General features: G+C 37.5%; 1 protein-coding gene and 1 pseudogene across 1 annotated transcript; one reads left to right on the top strand and one right to left on the bottom strand.

Annotated features, from left to right (window-relative positions):
• Positions 1-10,236: 10,236 nt before the first annotated feature.
• LOC120198300 lies at positions 10,237-15,428 on the top strand (annotated as a pseudogene).
• Positions 15,429-16,411: 983 nt separating this feature from the next.
• Positions 16,412-16,950, bottom strand: LOC120198298. Its single transcript, XM_039199635.1, has one exon. The coding sequence runs from the start codon at positions 16,815-16,817 to the stop codon at positions 16,479-16,481; it is 339 nt and encodes a 112-aa protein (XP_039055566.1). The 5' UTR covers positions 16,818-16,950; the 3' UTR covers positions 16,412-16,478.
• Positions 16,951-22,871: the final 5,921 nt, after the last annotated feature.

Genomic DNA, 22,871 nt, shown 5'->3' with positions numbered 1-22,871 from the left:
CAATCATAGTTCCCCCAGACTGGATGACATCGTTCGAATTGATGTGCAACGCAAGTGATTTTGACGTGGGAGCTGTGCTTGGACAACGTAGAGGTAAAACTCTTCATGTGATTTATTATGCTAGCCGTATCGTAAATGATGCACAATTGAATTACACTACCACTGAGAAAGAATTACTTGCCGTGGTATTTGCATTTGACAAGTTTAGGCCATACTTGATAGGCACAAATGTCATAGTTCACACCGATCACTCTGATATAAAATATTTAGTGAACAAGAATGATGCCAAGCCTAGACTGATTAGATGGATATTACTCTTGCAAGAATTCGACTTAGAGGTAGTTGATAGGAAATGAACTGAAAATCAGGTTGCATATCACTTATCTAGGCTAGAGAACATTTCATAATGTCTTGATACTTTTTATATTAAAGAAGAATTCCCTGACGAGAAAATTTTATATGCCACGGCAATTCCATGGTACACTGACCTTATTAATTTTCTTGTTAGTAGTGTTTTTCCTTATGAACTAAACAACCAGGGAAAAAAGAGGTTTCTGCATGATGCCAAGTTCTATTTCTGGGACGAGCCGTACTTATTCAAGCAATATGTCGATCAAATGATTAGACGGTGTGTCCCCAAAGAGGAGCAACATAATATCTTATACCATTGCCACACAACAACCTGTGGAGGGTATTTTAGAGGTTCGAGGAGTTTCGAGCACAAGCATATGAAAATGCCAAGCTTTACAAGGAAAAAACCAAAAAGTGGCATGACAAAATGCTTTTGCCACGACATTTTCATGATGGCCAGAAAGTATTGTTGTTCAACTCAAGGCTCAAACTATTCACTGGCAAATTAAAGTCACGTTGGTCGGGACCGTTTGAAGTTCACCATGTTTATCCATATGGCGATGTTGATATCAAGAACATGGACGATGGATCCATTTTTAAAGTCAATGGCCAACGCCTGAAGGCCTACCAAGGAATCCCACCTGCGCGTGACAAGTCTGCACTGCTCTTGCACGACATCGACACTGGTCCGACATCTTAAGGATTCCATGACATTTTAAATTTACTCATGTGCATAAATAATTTTTATATTGCTATTATTTTAGTCTTTATTATTTTTAATTAATTCTGTTTAATTTTATTTTTGCAAGGGCCTTCCCACGCACAATGCACATGAGGCGTATAGAGGAAGTTTGGAAAAATTTGGGTGGCAAATGCAAAAAGGAAAAGGAGGGAAATTTTTAACTTTTTGACTTGGGATTAGTTTTGTTTTTACTTTCATTTTGTTTCTTTCCCGCCTAGGCCCCATTTTTTATTTAACATTTCCCCACAAAATCCTCATTTTGTTTGTATCTTCATTTCACTTTTACTTTATCTTTTTACTTTAACTTTCTCTCATCTTCTTCCTCCCTTCTTATTGACCGAACCTCCATAGCTGGAAACCCAAGTTTTTTTCTTAGTTCCTTTGTGTGTTCTCATCATGGTCCGTTTTCGTCCCCCTGCGTCACCTTTGCCATTACGGTTTGTGGATGATTCTGCCCGTGAACGGTTCCAAACACTCAAAAACCGCCGAGTCTTTTTTGAGTTGGGATTTGTCTTCTTTGAGGAGGAATATGCGGCCTTAGGGAGTGAGGTTCTCGACGTTGTCACCACGCATAAGTGGCAGAAATTTGCCAAGTATCCCGCAGCCGTCAACGCCACTCTAGTGAAGGAGTTTTACTCCAACATATCCCAGCCAAACTAGTATGTCGTGACTATTTGCGACATTTCTATCTGTTTTACTCCTTCTGCAATTAATCGTTATTTTAAACTGCAGGTTGCTGAAGACCAACATGCTAGTTTTGCTCAAGATGCTGACAACGAAACTTACCAAGGCATACTGGAAGATCTCTGTCTTCCGGACACACAATGGAATAGGCAGCAAATGAGCCGCAAAACCGTGGACCGGGAGAGGCTCATTCCACAAGTGAAGTTGTGGAATCATTTCATGAAGCACAAACTCTTACCCACTTCCCACAACACGACCGTGTCTTGTCAGCGAATGCTTATGCTTCATTCTATCATCTTTGGGAGAGCCATTGATACAGGGAAGATTATAGTGGAACAGACTCATTTGTGCCTGAAGCTCCCTGCAAGTGCCTTGGTATTTCCAAATCTCATCACCGCATTATGTTGTAAAAAGATGGTCCCCGAAGAAATGTTTGATGAGATTTTACCGGGTATTATTGGGATCACCAAAGCGAAAATCCCTTTGTTATTGGGATTGAAGGAAGTAAAGAGGAAGGAAAAAGAGACATCCACATCACGAGTTTCACCATCTCCACATGCCAAGGTAAATTCAGATGCCCTAGAGCAAGCAGTCCAACGCACTCAAGATCATGTCAGGCAGCTGTCTGACAAACTGATGATATATTTCGCCTATGCTAAATGCCGAGATGAATTTCTCACCATTGCCTTGATGGAATTCCTCCCGCACACGAACCATTCTTGTCTTCCCAGACATACTCGTGCCCTAAATCGTATGGTGCAGAGAGTCCCCAGCCTGCTGAACCTGAATAACCTGCTAACGCTGAAGAGATCGATGACCGTGACCCCGTCCATGTTGTAGGACCCGATGCATATCAAGAAGCCAACCTCCAACTCGCTAATATCTCAGAGCTAACACAACTTGTTGAACCTTTGGTGGTAAAAAACCCTGAAGTATCACAGCCCACTGAGTCAACTGAGGAGTCACAATTCGAGATGCCACAGCAAGATCCTTTGCGTAGGAGCCGACGTCGCCTTAGGAAAGCATCTCAGCATCAGGAGCCCCCGCTCCCAGCAGTTCCAGAATGACCTAGCACTCCTCCAGCCGCACCTGCGTTTGACTTAGAGCACTCTAGCCCCGCCAAGCTACGAAAGCGCACTCGCCGCGCAACTGCTGCACAACTACCCGCTTAAGCCAAGGTATCTTGCATTTACATTACATTCATAGCATATATTTTTTGTTTTCTTTAGTTTTAATAAGCATTGGGGGCAATGCTTCTCTCAAGTTTGAGGGAAGTAGGGTTCTCTAGCAGTAAATTAAAAATGCCATGACTTTAGTAATTGTCTGAATAGTTTTATGTAATTAGTTAAGGATGCCCAATGATGATGAATTTGATGGCTAGGATGAAATATACATGACTGGTTGAGGATGATAGAACCAACTTTAGAACTTGCCTCTTTGAAACCCTTGATTACACAGTTGTATGTTTTCCATGCTTAAGAAACTTAGAAAATTTTTATAAGAGAATTCTTAGAATGTCTTGGTATAAAACTTTGACTGTTGAAAGCCCCGTTCCTTTGATATAAAAAAAGAGTTTGAAGTTATGAATAAATGCCTAGGCATATCTGTAGAGGGACACTCTGCTACACCATGGCATATGAGTGAATGAAAGATGTCACGGGATGACTCTATCTGACTAGCTCAGGGGTGGAAGGTATGCTCCCTTTCACCTAGAGTATGGCATGGTAGAGTGATGGGCTGACTCTCTTCGTAGCAGAACTAATAAAAAGAAAGGAAAGACAAAGTGGGAGCTGATTTAGAAAATGTCATGGCAAATTAAAGAAAGCTTGCGTAGAAAATTTTTAAGTTTGTTAAGCATGGATTGGATACAAACACGTACTCACTCACACAAAGAATCTTGCCCTATGGGACAGTATTAGATTTCTTGACCTAGTCTAGCATGTTGAAGCCATATGTGCTGAGGGCTGAAATTTTATTCCATGAAACTATTTTGCTTCTGAACTTGTCATGGTATCTTTGTTTTACTTATTACTATCAATTGCTTGAGGACAAGCAATAGCTTAAGTTTGGGGGTGTGATAACTCTGTAAAAAGCCACATTTTGAGGGCCTTTTAACTTAAGTTATTGAATGTTTAAAGGCTCATTTAGGACCATGTAGATGCATTTAGAAGCATTTAGTTGCATGTGGTGGATTTCAGTTTACCGTGGCATTTTATTTTTACAGCGGTGCTACTTTATGGGAAAGGTATTTGTCTGATGATGTGCAGGTATTGAGAGCAAGGAAAAGAGGAAATAAAATGTCGTGACATAAGGGGATTGCTGAGCAAAATGAATTTGCCAAGTTCATCCGGCATTTCGAAAGTGCTTAAAGTGCGAGAAGATATTTTTGAAGCCAGCTGTATCCGACTGTCTGAGAGCTTTACCCGAGAGATCTACCTCGAAGATCCACCTGGAGGGATCGACGCTCTTCCCGCCGGTTCTGCTGATGACGCCACCTGACCCCACAAATCCTGCCTGTCATTGGGCGTCTGCCACGGGATTATGCCGGTAACTCATGCCAGCTACCCAGGCTGTTTAATCACCTGTCTTACCCGACTCCCAAGCAAAGTAACCATGGTTTGGGAAAGTCAACTGTTAATTCAAGGGTTAATTTTCCCCTATAAATAGAGGATGAAGCCACATTGTTAGGGATTTTGGTTCCACCCAGATTTGAGCTAAAAAAGTTAGAGAGAGAATGTCTCATATTTCTCCGTCAATCCTACTTGCCGTGGAATTTCTTCTTGACAAGTCGGAGGGAGTGGCGTCCTTAGCATCCGAGAGGAGCCAGTTTTCTAGGAGCAGTGCTTGGTGGCCGAGGGAAGCATTGGGCAGTGCACGTCGAAGGCTTTCTCTCCTCCCTTAGTTCTTTGCTTTCATATTTTATTATTGGGATGTAATGAACGAATGATACTTGCTTTGTGCTTGTTTATTTCGAACCCCACCATGAACTAATCCTATTTGGTGGGAGTTCACTTGGATGTTTAAGTTTTTATTTCAATGAATGGTTGTTTTGCTATGCTTTAATCTATTTTGTTTATGAAACTTAATGCTTTGAGGTTGTGGGAGCTATGAGAGTAACCTTTCCTTAGAAGGTGCTTAGGGTTCGAGAGAATGCATTGGCAAAAATATCTTTAGTCTAGAGGTGGGTATACGGGCTACCCGCCCGTTTAGCCCGCGGGTTTTGACGGTGCGGGCTTAAACGGTGCGGGCTAAAAAGCCCGCATTCATAAACGGTTTTGAATTTTAAGGCCCGTGGCCCGTCCATTTAACCCGCGGGCTAAACGGGCTTACCCGCGGCCCGTTTAATAAAAATAATTTTAAATGCTTTAAATACAATAAAAAATAATGTTTTAACTTACTACACCTTTAAAAATGATCGAGCAACTTGAAAAGGAAGGTAGCACTGTCAAAATAATAAATAATATTTAAATTTTATTTTAAATAGCCGGAAATGATTATAAAATAATATTTTTTTAATTTTTTAATCATTAATATATATATATATATATATATATAATGATATAATTACTTAAACTCAAATTAAAAAATATTCACTTATATTACCAAATTGAAAAACAAATAAAACAATAACCACATTATACTTTTATAAAACACAATTATTCAAGGCTATAATATGAATACACAGAAGTGTCTGAAAGTATAAATTCAAACTTAAAAATTTAACAAAGTCAAACATTATACAAATCTAACAAGAAAGTTGTCAAGTGTTTCTAATAATTGTATTTTATGGATACTTTAGAGAAATACTAAAACATAATATGAAAATATAAAATAAAATACTTACAGTATAAGAGCAAATTTGAAAGATACAATTATACTAAAATTGATAAAATATAAGTATTAATTTGTTAAAATATATTTATTTTGTAAAAGTCTTTAAAAGTTGAAAAGTATTTTTTTAATTTTTTATTTTACTTTTCTTTCTTATTTTTAATCCAAATATTATGTGTCACGTGATATATTATTAGAATATCACGTGACTTTTTATAATTAAAGAACAAAATGGATAACATACTTTATGAAAAAAAATAAAGGTCATAATTAAATAAAAAAACTTTAAATACCAAAATGATAATGATGTATATTTAAATGAAAAAAATATCAAGCAACGGTAAAATTATGACAAACACCCTAATAAATTTAAGAACTACAATAGTTATAAGTAACATCATATTTATAAGTAATTTATTTTCTTTTTCTATAAAATTCTTTAAGTTTATTTTTTCTAAAATTTTATAAATTTTAAATTAAGCGGGCTTTAGCGGGTTTAACGGGTAGCCCGCGGTTATACCCATTAAACCCGCGGGTTTAACGGTCCAGGCTAAAAAGCCCGCAATTTAAACGGTCTTCAATTTTTGAGGCCCGAAGCCCGCACGGGTCGCGGGTTAAACGGGTAGCCCGCGGGCCTTAGCCCATATACCCAGCTCTACTTTAGTCTTCGAGAGAAGCTAGGGAGGAACTACATAAACAAAGGGCTCTAGGTAGTAACTAGGCCTAATCCACCTTAGAGATAAGGATATGATTTCATTTGACTAAAAAGAGTAGAGCATAGCTGATAGGTTAGATGTTAATGCTGCCGCAAAAAGGTATTGCCGAGACATATCCTGTTATCTGGACCAATGGGATCACTGTTGGGGTTTACACCAATCGGAATTGACAGAGCATCTTTAATCTGTCGAGTCCCTTACTAGAGATAGCATAGGGCACCATAGTAGACTCTGTCGGGCAGGCTAGGCATAGAAGATATACCATTTAGAGAAATAGACTTAGATTTTCCTAGTGACTCCCATCGTTCATTCTCATAGTTGCTTGTCGTGTGAGAAAGCTAAAGTCCTATATATTAAATCTAGTATTTGCATTTTATTTTGCCTTGGCATTTACATTTGTTTGCATGTATTACAATTTCATTTGCCACGACATATCCAATTACTACTATACCACATCATTCCATTTACTCATCAGTCATTCCATTTTACCATAGCATTATCATTTGTATATACCATCACTAACTTTACTTAGGTGACAAAGTAAAGTGCCTTGACAAACCTATTTGAATTCTCCAATTCCTATGGAGACGATACTCTACTTATCACTTTATTACTTGTTTAATTGTGTATACTTGCACACACATCCACACTCATATTCAGTACTCACAAAGAGCGGACATTCGTACCTTAAACTTTTTCAGTTATATCAAAAAAAATCTTCAAGAATTTAACAAGGCATCTTGCAGTTTCCCAATCTTCATTATTTGGAATACCACCTTGCAACATCACATATTCAACACATTTCCCCCCAATCTCTTAAACGTCTTTTGGAACTTTAAAACACTTTCAAGCATCAAGTAGGTGAAGTTCCACCTAGTAGACACATCTAATTGCACAATACTTTTATCTTGTAGCCTAGCTTCTTTAATGCAAATTCTAAACTTATCCATGTGACCAGGAGATGCACGAACATATCTAACTGCATTCCTAATATTACTAATTGAAGAATTCCACTCTTTCAATCCATCTTGAACCACAAGATTCAAGATATGAGCACAACATCTAGCATGCATATGTTCTCCCTTTAGAGGATGTGTATTCCAATCCTCCATTCTACTTTTCAAATAAGAGATTGCAACATCATTAGAGCTAGCATTGTCAACTGTGATAGTACAAACTTTACCTATTTGCCAACTCTCTAAGCATTTTTCAATTTTTCTACCAATTGTCTCTCCCTTATGATTTTTAATTGGAAAAAACTTAGAATCCTCTTATGCAACTTCCAATTTTCATCAATAAAATGTGCAGTGAGACAAAGATAATTCATATTTTGAACAGAAGTCCAACAATCAATTGTGAGAGATACACCTTGATGTGTGTGATTAAACAAACTTTTCAATTTTTGTTTCTCACTTATGTAAAGACTCCAACAATCCCTAGCAGCTGAAATCCTCCCCGGAATTGGTAGCTTAGGTTGCACAATACTCATAAAGTAACGAAATCCCTCCCTCTCAACAAACTTGAAAGGCAATTCATCCATAATTATCATTCTAGCTAGTGCTTGTCTACATGCATCAACATCAAAATGAACACTAGTCAAAACACTACTACCTCCCTACCCATATTCATTTTTCAATTGTTGAAAGGAAATAGTTTTTTTTATGAGAATCATGAGTCTCTTTAGGAAACTTTTTACAAAGATGCAACAAATGGTTTATCATATTACTTGTACCATTTTTTGTGAAAATCACATGTATAAGACTTTGCACACCAATTACAAGAAGCTCTACTTTTTGTGCTACATGAGAGATATTTAGAAAAGTGATCCCAAGCCCATGATCTAGTATTCCTACGATATTTTTTGTTACCTTCATCTCTAGGCTCAGGATTCTTGGATGTGGGTTCATCCACAGCTTTCTTTTTCCTTTTATCCTTTTCAACTTTAGAGCCTCCCTCTTTGTTTTCATCATGTGCCTCTTCCAAGTTAGGTACTTCATTAGTTGATTTGCTAGACTGCACATTTGTAGCTTCCATTATATCACTACTGTCATAGTTTTGAGCCTGCATCAATATATAATAAAAAAGAAAAAATTAGAAATTGATGATAGTGATACTATTAAAGACCAAAAAGGAATGAATGAATGTAATTCATTCATGTTCTTAAGGGAATGAATGACTACATCTTCCATTATTTGCTAGTTCAATAACAACTTTAGCTGAGGTAATCAAAAGACGAGGTACTAGTCTTTTAGTAATAAACTGGTTGCATAACTAAATGAAAAAAGATGATATCTTCTAGTAATAAACCTCTTCCAGCTATTGCGACCTTGTCTGCGATTTTTCTATACAATCAAAAGGAACTAAAATTAGGTCCCAGAAGTCGTTACAGTTCAACTCGAGAAAAACATACAAAGAAGAGCTGATTTTGGATCCGTATATTCACTTATCAGCTCCATTAGGTATAATAGTTTTCATACATGTCATTTACAACAGCAGTTATTGCTTCCCATAATATATATATCCACGTTGTTATCATCTGAGTTACATCCCCATGTCTTTGTGTTTGTTGTTAACTCTTAAAACCAAACCAATTCTATGAAATCCCACGTTTTCCATATTTTTTCAAGCAATGATACAATCTCAAAGAATTAAAAATGAAAATATGATAAGGCTATGTTTATAGATTGCTTGCGCTTGGGTATCAATCTATAAAGAATTAAAATTATTAGACCCTGAAAACCTTAAAAGTAAAAGTATACCCTAATCTCCTATTTTCCCATTAAGGTCAACAACAACAACAATACGCGATCATCAAATTTGCCGTGAGAAAATAAAATTCAGATCCAAGAAGAAGCAAGGGAAGAAAGAACGAAAGAGATGGGAATCAGATTCATATTAATGGTGAACAAGCAAGGGCAGACTCGTCTCGACCAGTACTACGAATGGCTCACCCTCGAAGAACGACGTACCCTCGAAGGCGAGATCGTTCGCAAGTGCTTAGCCCGCAACGAGCAACAAGTGATAATATTTAAAGAAAGAATTATATGTAAATCTCCTTTTTCTAAAAGGAACTGAGATTATTTGCCCATGATTTAACTATATTTTTTACTCCATGATTCATATATTCTTGTTGGAATTTTGTCTGTTCACGATTTATTAGAGGATTTGAAATTTTCAGTTTCTTTCCCCCCTTCCATATATATATAACCAACCCACAAAGCTATTCAATTCCTAAACAGGCTGTTCCTCATCAATTTCACACAAAACTCAAACATAAAATGACACAAAAAACTCACATTAAATTGGGCTGTGAGCCGAGGATGATGCGGAGACAGAGTTGTTTCAGCACTTGTAATTGTCACGACACTAGTTGTCTTCTCTCTATCTTGTTACTGGTCTCCGGTCACTCAACTAATCTCGTTTGGGTTGTGAGTGTGGGGCTTTGCTCTGCTCGAGGAGGATGAGAAGAGGTGGAGTCGAAAGTGGGCTAGGGTTTAAGATTTTTGGCCAAGAACTTGAAACGGTGTTGTCTATACTTCATTGTAAGAGATATCGGTTCGGTTTAGTTTGGATCAGTTCCGGATGTCCAAACCGAAATTGAACCGAACCGATTTGTTTTAAAAAAACCAAACACACTAAATCGGTTTCAGTTATCGGTTTTTTGATCAGTTTTCGATTATTTTTTGGATCGGATTGGATCTGAACACCCCTAACAATGACTATGATATAGTAACTATTTTATGATAAAATTAAAAATTATATAATTATTTTATAATTTCTAAAAAGTTAGTAGCCAAAATAATTATTTTAATATAATTGAATAATGTATTTTGTCCAAAATAGTAAAAATTATAATTACGGTTTTAAAATTTATTGCTATAATAATTACGATTTTAAGTTGTGATTAGGATTAGATGGTAGATTGTACGCAGTGAAGAAGGCGTAAAAATCGTCAATGTTGGGAGCTTTTCTTTTCAGCTCGAATATCCTTGAGACTTAGAGAGGAAGAGAAGACAGTAACTGGATCTATACAACACAAAGCCGGGGTTTAATTATTCCCATTTCCCTTTTTTGATATATTTCCTCTTCTTTCCCCTCACCAAATTATGTACTGAAACAAAGATCACACCATGAATCACTTCGACATTAGGGTTTTCTTTATAGTTTTCCTTTTCATCTCCCGCTCCACTTTATCTCACGGTGATGACTCCAATAATAAATTCCGTCAACGAAAGGCTACCGACGACGAGCTTGGTTATCCCGAAATGTAAGTCCTTTTTTTTTCTTAATTTAAATTTTTATTATTTTTCATTTTTGATTCAATCACAGGAGTTATTGTTATTTGAAAAAAAAAAGTGTGTATATGAATATGTAGGGATGAGGACGCGTTGTTGAACACGCAGTGCCCTAAGAATTTAGAACTTAGATGGCAAACGGAGGTCAGCTCCAGCATTTATGCAACTCCCTTGATCGCTGATATCAATAGGTCGAATTTACTCTTATCTTTTGAGTTCATGTTTTTATCGCATCTTATCTATGTTAAAAGTATCAATTCTATTCATTTCCACTTTCGAAAATCTGGTCATCTTTTATTAGTAAATTCATCTTTCAGAATAATTTAACTGACTCCCGTATGATTGTATAATTTTTAGTGATGGGAAGCTTGACATAGTGGTTCCCACTTTTCTTCACTACCTTGAAGTTTTAGAAGGTTCTGATGGCGATAAAATGCCAGGTACAAGTGTTTCGTTTTCCCGATCATGTTAAATTGAACTTATCAATTATTCTAGAGCAATCCGATTGAGTTGATGCCATTGAGTTTTCAATAATTTGTCAGGTTGGCCTGCTTTTCACCAGTCAGCCGTACATTCTAGTCCTCTCCTGTATGATATTGATAAAGATGGTGTGAGGGAAATCGCTCTAGCTACCTACAATGGTGAAGTGCTTTTTTTCAGGTTATTTTTCTTAATTATTTGCTCATTAGAGAAAATGCTCTATAGTTGGTAGAGGAACTCATTATTGTGATGTTGGAATACTAATTTGTCCAAAGGTTGTTATTTTTAGGGCTTCAGGGTACTTGATGACTGATAAATTGGAGGTACCACGTAGAAAAGTTCGTAAAGATTGGTATGCGGGCTTGCATCCTGATCCAGTGGACCGTTCTCATCCAGATGTCCATGATGATTCGCTCATCGATGAGGCTTCTAAAATAAATGCCATGAATCGTATGCTATTCCCAAATTTCAATAGTTTTATACCCTTGTTACTTCATTTTTAATCTCTTAGATTATATTAGTTGCTAAGATAGCTTCATTGCACTCCACTCTGTAATAGTAATATGCAGACAATGAACTGGTTCTTTCCTTATTCTGCCTCTAAGTTGCAGCACCTGTTTCTGATTTTATTTATTTATTCGGTTACATTGCTTTCATCTTTAAAAGGGAATTCTGAAACAACTTTAGGAGAACATGGTTTTATTTAATATTTTGGACCATTCTTTTTCCATGAAAGGACTCACACCATTACATATTGTGTATCCTTGCAGAAACAAATGAAAGTATACCGAAACCTAACCTTACTGGTTCAACATCAATAGCAAATCACTCTGGCGAGGTTAACTTGTCTAAGGCAGAAAATGAAACTAAAATGAGTGGAAGTCAAATAGAAGAAACCATCAAGCTGCCTACTGGTGTTAATGCTTCTGTAAACAATGGATCAGTGTCAGTGGGAAGCAATGAAACACATACAAAAACAAGTTCTGGGAGACGGCTTCTAGAAGAAAAGTCCTCAATAGATTCCCAGGAAGGTAGCTCTGATTCAAAAGAGAATGCTCAGAAAGCTAGTGTGGAAAATGATCAAGGGTTAGAAGCAGATGCAGATCATTCTTTTGAGTTATTCCGTGATACTGATGAGTTGGCCGATGAATATAATTATGATTATGATGATTATGTTGATGAATCCATGTGGGGAGATGAGGAATGGACTGAAGGACAACATGTGAAATTGGAGGATTATGTGAATATCGACTCACACATCTTGTCCACTCCGGTGAGTATAAATTTCAATGAGATAACGTGTTTATTTATAGTGAAGGAACAACATTGATAAGCTCAGTGGAATTCTACTACAAAAGTCACAGAATTTTTTCCCTATTTGTCATCAGGTCATAGCAGACATCGACAATGATGGGGTGTCAGAGATGATTGTTGCTGTTTCCTACTTTTTTGATCATGAGTAAGTTCCTTTTTCATATTTAACTTTTTCAATATTTTCTAAGTTAGTTTATATTTGTGGAAGGAGGGATGAGGGATGCCCTTTTACAATAAGTGGCTGAAAAACTGAAAATTATTTGTTAGGTACTATGACAACCCTGAACATATGAAGGAGCTTGGAGGTATTGATATTGGAAAATATGTCGCCGGAGGCATTGTTGTGTTCAATCTTGATACAAAGCAGGTTAAGTGGACGAAAGACTTGGATTTGAGTACTGATACTGCCAATTTCCGTGCACATATATTCTTCTCCAAATGTTGTTGATCTGGATGGTGATGGAAACTTGGACATCCTTGTGGGAACTTCATATGGCTTGTTCTATGTATTGGATCACCATGGTAATCTGTTTAGATTGATGAGCTTATTCCTATATTATTAGTTTAGATTTCTTACAGTTGGTTTTATATGTGTGATCATACTTTAGAATACAGCTAATCAATTTCCCTACCTATGCAAATTCAAGTAGTTGTCTACTCTACCTCGATGTTGAAACTACTTATAGCTTATGTAATTTTTTTTATACCAAATATGCATTAGGATTGTTCTTTTCTACATCAATTTATTTTATTAGACATGATTTTGGTTGAATTATGCGGGTTTCATATTTGAATTTGTTGAAAATGTTAATAGTGGAATTTTCTACTTGGAACCCTCATTATCACATTGCTCTGTTTTGTGTTCCTTCTTTTGAAGTTTTATTGTGATGCTTGGTGTTTTCATTAGAAATAACTTTCCGTGCAAAGATTTTCCATCCTTGTTTTTCTTGTTTGAAATGGCTTTATTTATATGCAATTATTTTCTCCAATCATTCCAATTGAATCGTTCATTTCATTCAGGAAATGTCAGACAAAAGTTTCCTCTTGAAATGGCGGAAATTCAAAGTGTTGTAATTGCAGCTGATATCAATGATGATGGCAAGATTGAACTAGTGACAACAGATACACATGGGAATGTTGCAGCATGGACTGCACAAGGAGAAGAAATTTGGGAAGCTCATGTAAAGAGTTTGATTCCCCAGGTGAGTTGTAGCACACTTTCTGTATCATTGTCCATGCATGATACATGGATAGTATGATTAATTAATAGGTAGCTAGTTTCTCTATATGCATTTACAATCTGGTATTTTTCCACCACTGTTCTTTTCATTCCTGGCAAATATCATAGTTTGTTATTGCCACTTTTTATTATTGCCTCAAATATGATGGTGCATTTAGCCATTTTCCAAGCATCTGCCTTCTGATTTTGAACTCTATGGTGAACTAAATAATGCATTGAGAAATTAGTGCTGAGCCGATACACATCAATATTTATACCTGTTTGAAGTACTTTGAGTTTATTGTCTGAATATCATTTATTTCCTCAGGGTCCTGCTGTTGGCGATGTTGACGGAGATGGACACACAGATCTTGTTGTTCCCACAGTATCTGGGAATATTTATGTTTTGAGTGGAAAGGATGGTTCAGTGGTTCGTCCATATCCATATAGAACTCACGGGAGAGTTATGAATCAAGTTCTTCTAGTTGATTTAAGTAAACGAGGGGAGAAAAGCAAGGGGCTCACTATTGTGACAACATCCTTTGATGGTTATTTGTACCTGATAGATGGACCTACATCATGTGCTGATGTTGTGGATATTGGTGAAACTTCGTAAGTAGTTTGTGCATATGCTCTATGGTTCTGTACCTTTCCCATTGTTCTTTCAGGTTTCTTTTCTTATATTTGAACCATTTATTGACAGGTATAGCATGGTGTTAGCTGACAATGTTGATGGTGGTGATGATCTAGATCTTATCGTTACAACTATGAACGGAAATGTCTTTTGCTTCTCGACACCCGTCCCGCATCATCCCCTCAAGGCAGGATAGAACTTAACCTGACATATGATTGATTTATTGCGCATTAAGAATTATATTGATTAATTGTAATTTGTTTCAGGCATGGAGATCAAATAACCAAGGAAGAAACAATGTTGCTAACGAGTACAACCGTGAGGGAGTATATGTTACACATTCATCCCGAGCTTTCCGTGATGAGGAAGGCAAAAACTTCTGGGCGGAGATTGAGATTGTGGATAAACATAGATATCCTACTGGGTCCCAAGCACCTTACAATGTTACAGTAAGCCACCGTTTCATGCACAAATGAAAACTGATAAAGCAATTCAAATGTTTATTCTTTTAACTGTCTAAAGTAGTTTTGCTTTTCATTCATTTTTCCCCTCTTGATACTTTGCTGAAACAATGCAGACAACATTATTAGTCCCCGGTAACTACCAGGGGGAGAGAAGGATAAAGCAAAGCCAGATCTTTGAGCGTCCAGGCAAATATCGGATTAAACTTCCAATGGTAGGGGTTAGGACTACAGGGACTGTTGTTGTGGAGATGGTCGACAAAAACGGACTCTATTTTTCAGATGATTTCTCCCTCACATTCCACATGTATTACTACAAACTGCTGAAGTGGCTTCTCGTCATCCCAATGCTCGGGATGTTTGGTGTGCTCGTCATCCTTCGTCCACAGGAGGCCAGGCCTTTGCCGTCTTTCTCCAGAAACACTGACTTGTGATAGATGCACCATATTGGATCTCAACACATGCTATAGTTTACATTACTTAAAAATCAAGGCCACTGACCTAAGATGTCTTTAAGTCGGTTAAAACGAGAGAACGACAGACTAGCACAATTTTGATTTGTTGTTGCCTATACTGCGTTGCCCTTTATAACGTTTTGATTAAGTATGCGTAAAGTTGTACAATTGTTGGCGTCGAATTTGAGTTTCTCTTTTGAGATAAGATAGTTAAAAGTTAATTTTGACACTATGCTTTCTTCAATCTAATTATAACACACCTGTTTCTTTGATTTGTCAGTTGAGCAGATTGGGAATAGTTTTGAGTTAAGATTATTTTAGGTTGAATTACTTTGGATTCGGGTCGTTTTGGTTTAGAATCACTATGGGCCTAAAAGTGTTTGAAGACCAGTGGGAAAAAAATGGCAAGTTCAACCTCTATCCCTTAACAAAAGCTAATGCAGATTAAGGGTGAAATTTTCAAATTTATATGGGTTCTTATTTTCTCCTCTGCTTGAGGGAAAACAATTGCATGTTTCTTTCTCAAAACATTTCCTTATCCTATTAATTAATACATGTCTTACAATTTTTGTCCTACAAAATACATGGAAAGGGTAATGAATGAGGTTTCCATGCCCATTCTCAACAACAATTATTCTTATGGGATTCAACCAAACCATATACATACAAACTATACCACTGCCTATTTGACTTCAGACAATGGGGTGATGCCATGATTACCAAAGGCTCATCAAATATATAACCTTTAACCGGACACTATGGCTGACCAAATGCTTTCTTAAAACAAGCTGAGCTGACTCTTGTCTTGCGATCATTTCATTCATCATGGCTGGGGGAGTGAGTGTATCCTAGAAAAGTGATCATATACCCTCATACTTAACAATTTAAAATTTTCCTCTATGGATTTTTACATACCTAAAGCCGAACCAAACCAAATTCGAGGCCTTTCACAAGAAAGCAGCTCCTTTGAACAAAATGATTCTTTAGCTAAAGCATTAACAGCAGAAAACTTAACCCAACATGTACAACCTATCACTCAGAGACCATAATTATATCTACAGATTCTACACCAACAATCATCCAGCTGAGTTTCAAATGATTACTGTCCATCAATGATTTCTACTCAATTATTCATATCATAAACTCAAGAGAAACGCAAATTAAACATTGTCAGTAGCAAGATGTAAAACAAGAGTTTAATTAAAGCTGACGCCATCGTAGCAAACAGATGAAAAATACAAGTAAATTGTATCATATGAAGTAAACAGGAAAAAAGAAGTTTTACACAAGAACCCTTTAGAAGCCCTGTAATATAGGTCTCTTGCCGAGCCTCTTGATCTCCCTATCCATTTTCCCAGTAAGCATCAATCCAAACATCCTGAAATCACACAAAAGGGACCAAAACGGATGCCCAAAAGTGGCAGGAACATTCCCTTCCACAAAGAAGTGACTGTACCAGGCCAATCCATAGCCACATATAGGCACAAACACCAAGAACCACCAGTTAAACAACGAAGAATATCCAAAAAACACGAGACTCAAGAGTGTGCCAGCAAAGTGCCAGCGTCTTGTCGATGGTTTGGAGTGCTGATTCACGTAAAAGGCCCAAAAATCCTCCAAGCTCCTGAAATTCATCTCTTTTGAACCCCCAATCCAGAAAGTTGATCCCTTGGAATCACCTGATAAGAAAAAAAGGAAGAAACTTTACAAGAAATTAAGCAGAGAAAAATCCAGTCTTGATTTGGTTTGACTGATGGGTTTTGGTTAAAAATCACCCAAAAAAAAACAGAGTTTGACTGGGATTTTCCCAAACCCAAATCGAGGAAAACTATAAAGAAGATGGGATTGTTTTAGATATGAGGAACCTGTCACTCCTGGTCATAGAAAAGGTGAAACTTTGGGTGGGTTTGATGTAATTAAGAATGTATTCCAAGGAAGAAGAAGAAGGGTGAAGAGATTATGTCTATTGAGGTGGAGGAATCAAAGTAGGTTTGGAGGGCCTTCTGCAACAGTTATATGGGCTTTGTCAGCTGAGATATGTGATGGATAAGAATTTGGCGTTTTTTTCGATATATCATATTTTCTATTTACTTTTCCTATTAGGTATTTTTCACCTTAAGTTTAATTACATACCTACTCCGACCGTTCACTCCATCTCCCTCCCTATAAATACACTCATCCTCAATCACTTTCATCACACCAAATCCTCTCAACTTCTCTCAACCTCTCTCAAATACTATATTCTCTGTTTAAGGTATATTTTATTATATTTAATATTTTGTATTTAATTTATTTAATATTGTATTTAATTAATTTTTTTTGCATATATAAAATGGAAGGCGGTCTGTTTCGCTTGGATTGAAATCATATATCTCGATATTTTGTTGATACGGTAACATTTTAACGTTTTAATTTAATTTAAATTATTAGTAATAATTTATTTATTTATTTAATGCATGATTATTAGTTTAAAAATTAATTTTTGGAATTATTTATATTTTAGGAGAGAGGTCGTATATTAGATCTTTTTATTAGAAACCTTAAGTTAGGGATACTTGGATGTGTCATGCCGTATTTAGTAGAGGTTGGATTCGGTCACATAATTAGATATGAGGGTAACTGTAAGATAGAACCAAACCTTATTGCTGCCTTAGTGGAGCGGTGGAGGCCGGAGACACATACATTCCATCTTCCGTGCGGAGATTGTACGATTACACTTGATGATGTTTCTATGCACCTGGGGCTTTCGGTGGATGGAGATGTGATAACGGGGATGGCACACAGTTTATGGACTGCTTTGTGCCAGGATTATCTATGACGTGTCCCGGAAAGTTTTAACGGTGGTTGGATACCGTTAAATTGATTAGATGCCAATTTTCGGGAGTTGAGCGAGAACGTCTCTGATGATGAAGTTAAAATGTATCCACGGGCATACATACTGCAGCTGATAGGAGGGTTGCTAATGCCAGACAAATCACGCAACCAAGTTCATTGTATGTGGTTGCGACATCTTGGCGACTTTCGTCTGGCCGAATCACTCAGTTGGGGCTCGACAGTTTTGGCTTTCCTTTACAGGGAGATGTGCCAAGCCACTGACTACAAGAAAAATGTTATATGTGGATGTTTCCTGCTGCTGCAGTCTTGAGCATGGTATCGATTGCCCTTTTTATGTCCCGTTGTCAAGAACCCATTCGTATTTCCGCTATTCTTGAGGTAATTATAAAACTGATTTCGTATATTAATCATTTTATACAGTGTATACCTTGAATAGGTGGTCTACTGATAGGAAAAATCATCAGGAGCTACCTGATGATTTAGAAAAATTTGGGTGCTAATCGATCAGAAGGCTGACACACATGTATGTATTTTAATGTTTAAAAATCGATTTTATATTATAGTTGTATAATTAGATTATTATTTTGATAAAAATTATATATATTTGTTTTAGTTTGAATGGGTGTCATATTCTAATGATGATGTGAGGATGGTGATCTCACCTGAGTTGAGGGGCCCATTAGATGTTTAGATGGCGATGGTTCTGTTATGCGATCGTTGAGTGGCACTCCACTGATCGCGTGCTCTGGTAATTTGGTTGTTTTCAACCAATTTCGGAAGTACCTCGCAATATGGACGAGTTGCATAACACAGATAGACGCGACAAGACCGATACAGATTGGATGGTGAGGCATCACGAGTGAGTCGTATTGTGGGAGGATCGACATCGGTGCCTTCCCCGTAAAGAGCCCATTTTTATTGACCTCTTGATGGTTGCTGACGATTATTACGAGTGGTTCAACAGTAACGGGAAACCGTTTCTGCTTTCCGAGGATGCACGAGGGTGGACCTTTCAGTGAAATCGACAGAGACGTTCACCGACACAATACCATCGTCCCCCGACTCATGTACGGAAAGCAGGTGCTTCCGGTTCATTCTCAACTGTACCAGCAGGACCTTTACAGTAGCCACCGTCTACAGCGACTTACCTTCCGTAGCTATATGTGATGTCGTCATCGCCGTTCTTTTACCCGATGCCACCGCCGCCACCGTCACCTAGTTTTATGACCCCGCCGCCGCTACCGTCACAAAGTTTTATGACCCCTCCTGGAGAATATTATGTGTCTATGTTTGCAGATCCTACTTAGGGTTCATATGCTGGATATTTGGCGGGTGTAGTCTCATCACCTATGGCAGCAGCACATACACCTCATGTACAGTTTTCACACTCGACGATATCTGGGTTTTATGAGTTTTCTCAGTTTTCGCAGGCCGGTGGGATAGTCAGTCATACACTTCCATGGTCCTTATTCTATGGAGGTGTTTCATCGTCATCAGCTCATCCTCAACAAAATGTAGCTGCTCAGGACGACGACGACGACGATGATGATGCTGATGACAGCAAGGAGTCATAACCAGTGATACAAAGAAATCCTCCTCGAGACCGACAACCACCGTCTTGCGAAACACATTTACGTCGCAGGCATCGATAGATTTTATTTTTTATTATATTTGTATTTAGTTGTTTATTGGACTTTTTTATTGTAATTTTTTTTATTTATCATTTAATACTTAATTTTTTTGTTAATGTGGTTGGATTTATTTTAATTTATTTTGTTAAATTTGTTATACAGTTTTGTTAATGTATTTTGGTTAATTTTGTTTATTAATATTTAATATCAGTTATTGTTATTTGGTTATCATTTACCATTTAATACTTTTTGTAAGTTTGTTGTATTTAAAATTATGTTCAAATACCAAATTGTTATTAGTTTGATAAAATTTAATAATTGTGTTCTCAAGCTTTCTTCAGTTTGTCACTTATTATCTCTTTTATTATAATCACATATAACACCAATGTTCAATCTCATTTTCTTGTATCGTTTTTTACTGTTCATCAGCGGTTATCGAATGACATTAACTTTAAGTAAATGCAAACTAAAGTACAAGAATTATTATATGATAAACAACTACATCATGTCATCATCAATTGTTACTTGATGACAACAGAAGTGGATATGTTTTTCTAGTGTGTCCTAGGTTTCTACAATGCCCACATCTTCTGTCTTGTCTAGATATTTCTCGAATATCCATATCACAATGAATTCGATTGGATTTTGGACGACCATGCTCCCTCAATAAACTTGGATTTGGTACAATCCGAAGCCAATCCTGAACCTCATTAGGGTCTTTGTCATTACCTATGGGGGGAACTCAAATTCGTATACCTTATAAACTTCAGATAGCAGGTATACGGGATCCACAAAACGGTTATAGTCTTGACGCGTATGCGAGCAAGCTGCTATCACATGAGAGCATGGATATTTCAGAGCTTGAAAAACACGCATTCGCACGTTTTGTCCCGTAGATTTACTCTTAACGACACAACTTCAATCCCTTGAAGAAGTCACGGTAACTCTGTGACACGAAACATTTCATACCTTCTAGAGAAGTCAGATACAGACATTCCATTTGATGCATCAATTTTTTTCCTGTAGATCTGCAACTAATCTAGGGTGATAAACATGATCGCCTTGCATCCAGGTTTGAGTTTGTCCCCCGAGCTTCGCAAAAAGCGCCCCAAACGAAAATATGTAGTTTTTACCAAAGTCGCTACAGGTAAGTGACGTGCACCCTTTAAGGTTGAATTGATTGCCTCAACCAAGTTGGCCGTCATGTTTCCATATCGATATCCACCATCATATGCGTTCATCCACATTTCTTTATCGATGAGGCTAATGTAATCGTATCCTTCCTCGTTCTTCACCCGTAAATCTTGAAGCATTGATTCAAACGTTCGAGGAAGTAGTTTGTAACCTGATCAAAAAATATATAACTTACTAACTTGTTTTCTTTGCAAAATTCAAATGATCGAAAGAAAACAAACTACATCAGTTTCACTTACCCATGCGCACAATTAATTGATGTTCATCATTCTTCTTGTACCTTCCATGGTAGTTCGCATCAATGTGTCAGAGATAATACCTATGTTAGACAAAGGGTGGTTGCCACATTAGACCCAAAGATTCCATTACTACTTTGATCCCAACTCCGCGATTTGAAATGACACATATTTTTTCCCTCGTGATAACATGTGCACGTAAGTTTCGGAGGAAAAAAGCCCAAGAATCTGTATCTTCTCCTTCGACAAGAGCAAAAGCAACTGGAAGAATGTTACGATTGCCATCTTGGACAAATGCCAATAATAAAACTTGCTTGTATTTTCCATACAAGAAAGTCCTGTTGATCTGGACCACAGGCTTGCAGTATTTGACAGCATTAACGCACTGTGGGTAAGTCAAAAAAACCTGGTAGAATTGGCATCGATCGCGTAGAACTCAATCATTATGGTATGCATAGGAGGTTTCGAAGTCCACAATTATCCCAGGATTCAACGTCCGCACTAGCCTAAACCAACCTGGAAGTTCGTTGTAAGATGCATCACATTCGCCATGAACTTTGACAATGACATTTTGTTTTGCCAACCAAGCTTTTTTTATAGGAGACAGTGTACCCATACTGTGATTGTATAACTGAAATCAACACTGCAACAGCTATATGAGAGCTTGCTTTTACCATGGGCATGATGGCTTGGCATATCACTTTAGAGTCCAAGTTGGGATGATCTTGGTTGACCCCTCTAGCACAACATGTTTGAGGACCGTTGTATACTGTTAGTTCCCATATGTTGGTTTTCCTCTTCCTTTCGATACGCGAACCATCCAATTGCATCCGTTTTCGTGCCGGGCACAGTAACATACATATTTTTCGGTCGTGGAGCGGTCGACTCTGGACTGAACAAAATTACGAATATTGTAATTTTTGATAGCCATCATCTCTTCTTCTCTGCTTGAAAACTCTATGCCTAAAGATAACTCACCATTATTTATTGATGAGTAATATCTATAGTCACCGAGATGAGGCATATCCACAAATTCTGGCCCGTACATTGCACCATAATTAGCTTAATACATGTGTGTAGGAATGTCAGTTTGTGCCACATTTCCTGGAACTTCATCTACATCATCATCATTGGAGTTGAATTGATGTGATTCTGGGTGAATGAATAGTCCAGTCTCAGCATCATTCGCACCAGACTCACAAAGCGGTTCTTCTGGTGGAGATGATGGTTCCTCCATGCTCTCCACATTTAGGTCGAATAACCTACTACTTGCACGCCTTCCCCTTGAATTGGAAGACATATCGACATTGAGATTGAAAAAGCTCGCAGTCGAATGCCTCCCCCTAGAGCTTGAAGCCATCGTGTCAAATGGATAGTGCACAGATTGTTGCGTCGATTGCATCTCCATATTAAGGTCAAAGGGATTTGCAGATGAATGTCTTCCCCTTGAACTGCACGCGATATTGCCATACAGATTGTTCGTTGACCCATCTCGGTATATATCGTAAGGAGTTGCGGGTGAATGTCTCCCCATTATGACATTAAAATCATTACACATTACTGTCGTCGGGCTGTCAACTTGATCAATTTGTTCAACCAGCCCATAGTGGGAGCTTAATGACTGACCCCGAGCAGCACGCACTTGAACAAAATTTGCATACATCTCAATATCGACGTCTGAATAATTACTTTGAGATTCAACTATCACTTCAATATCATCATTGTTCGAAAGTTTGAACGTTGTATAAGTTAATGGCAATAATGATGTTGGAAATATGTACTGCAACGATGAC

Source organism: Hibiscus syriacus, unplaced genomic scaffold (assembly GCF_006381635.1).
Source record: "Hibiscus syriacus cultivar Baekdansim isolate YM2019G1 unplaced genomic scaffold, ASM638163v2 tig00117056_pilon, whole genome shotgun sequence".
Taxonomy (NCBI): Eukaryota; Viridiplantae; Streptophyta; class Magnoliopsida; order Malvales; family Malvaceae; genus Hibiscus; species Hibiscus syriacus.
This window is presented reverse-complemented; position numbering and strand designations above follow the sequence as displayed.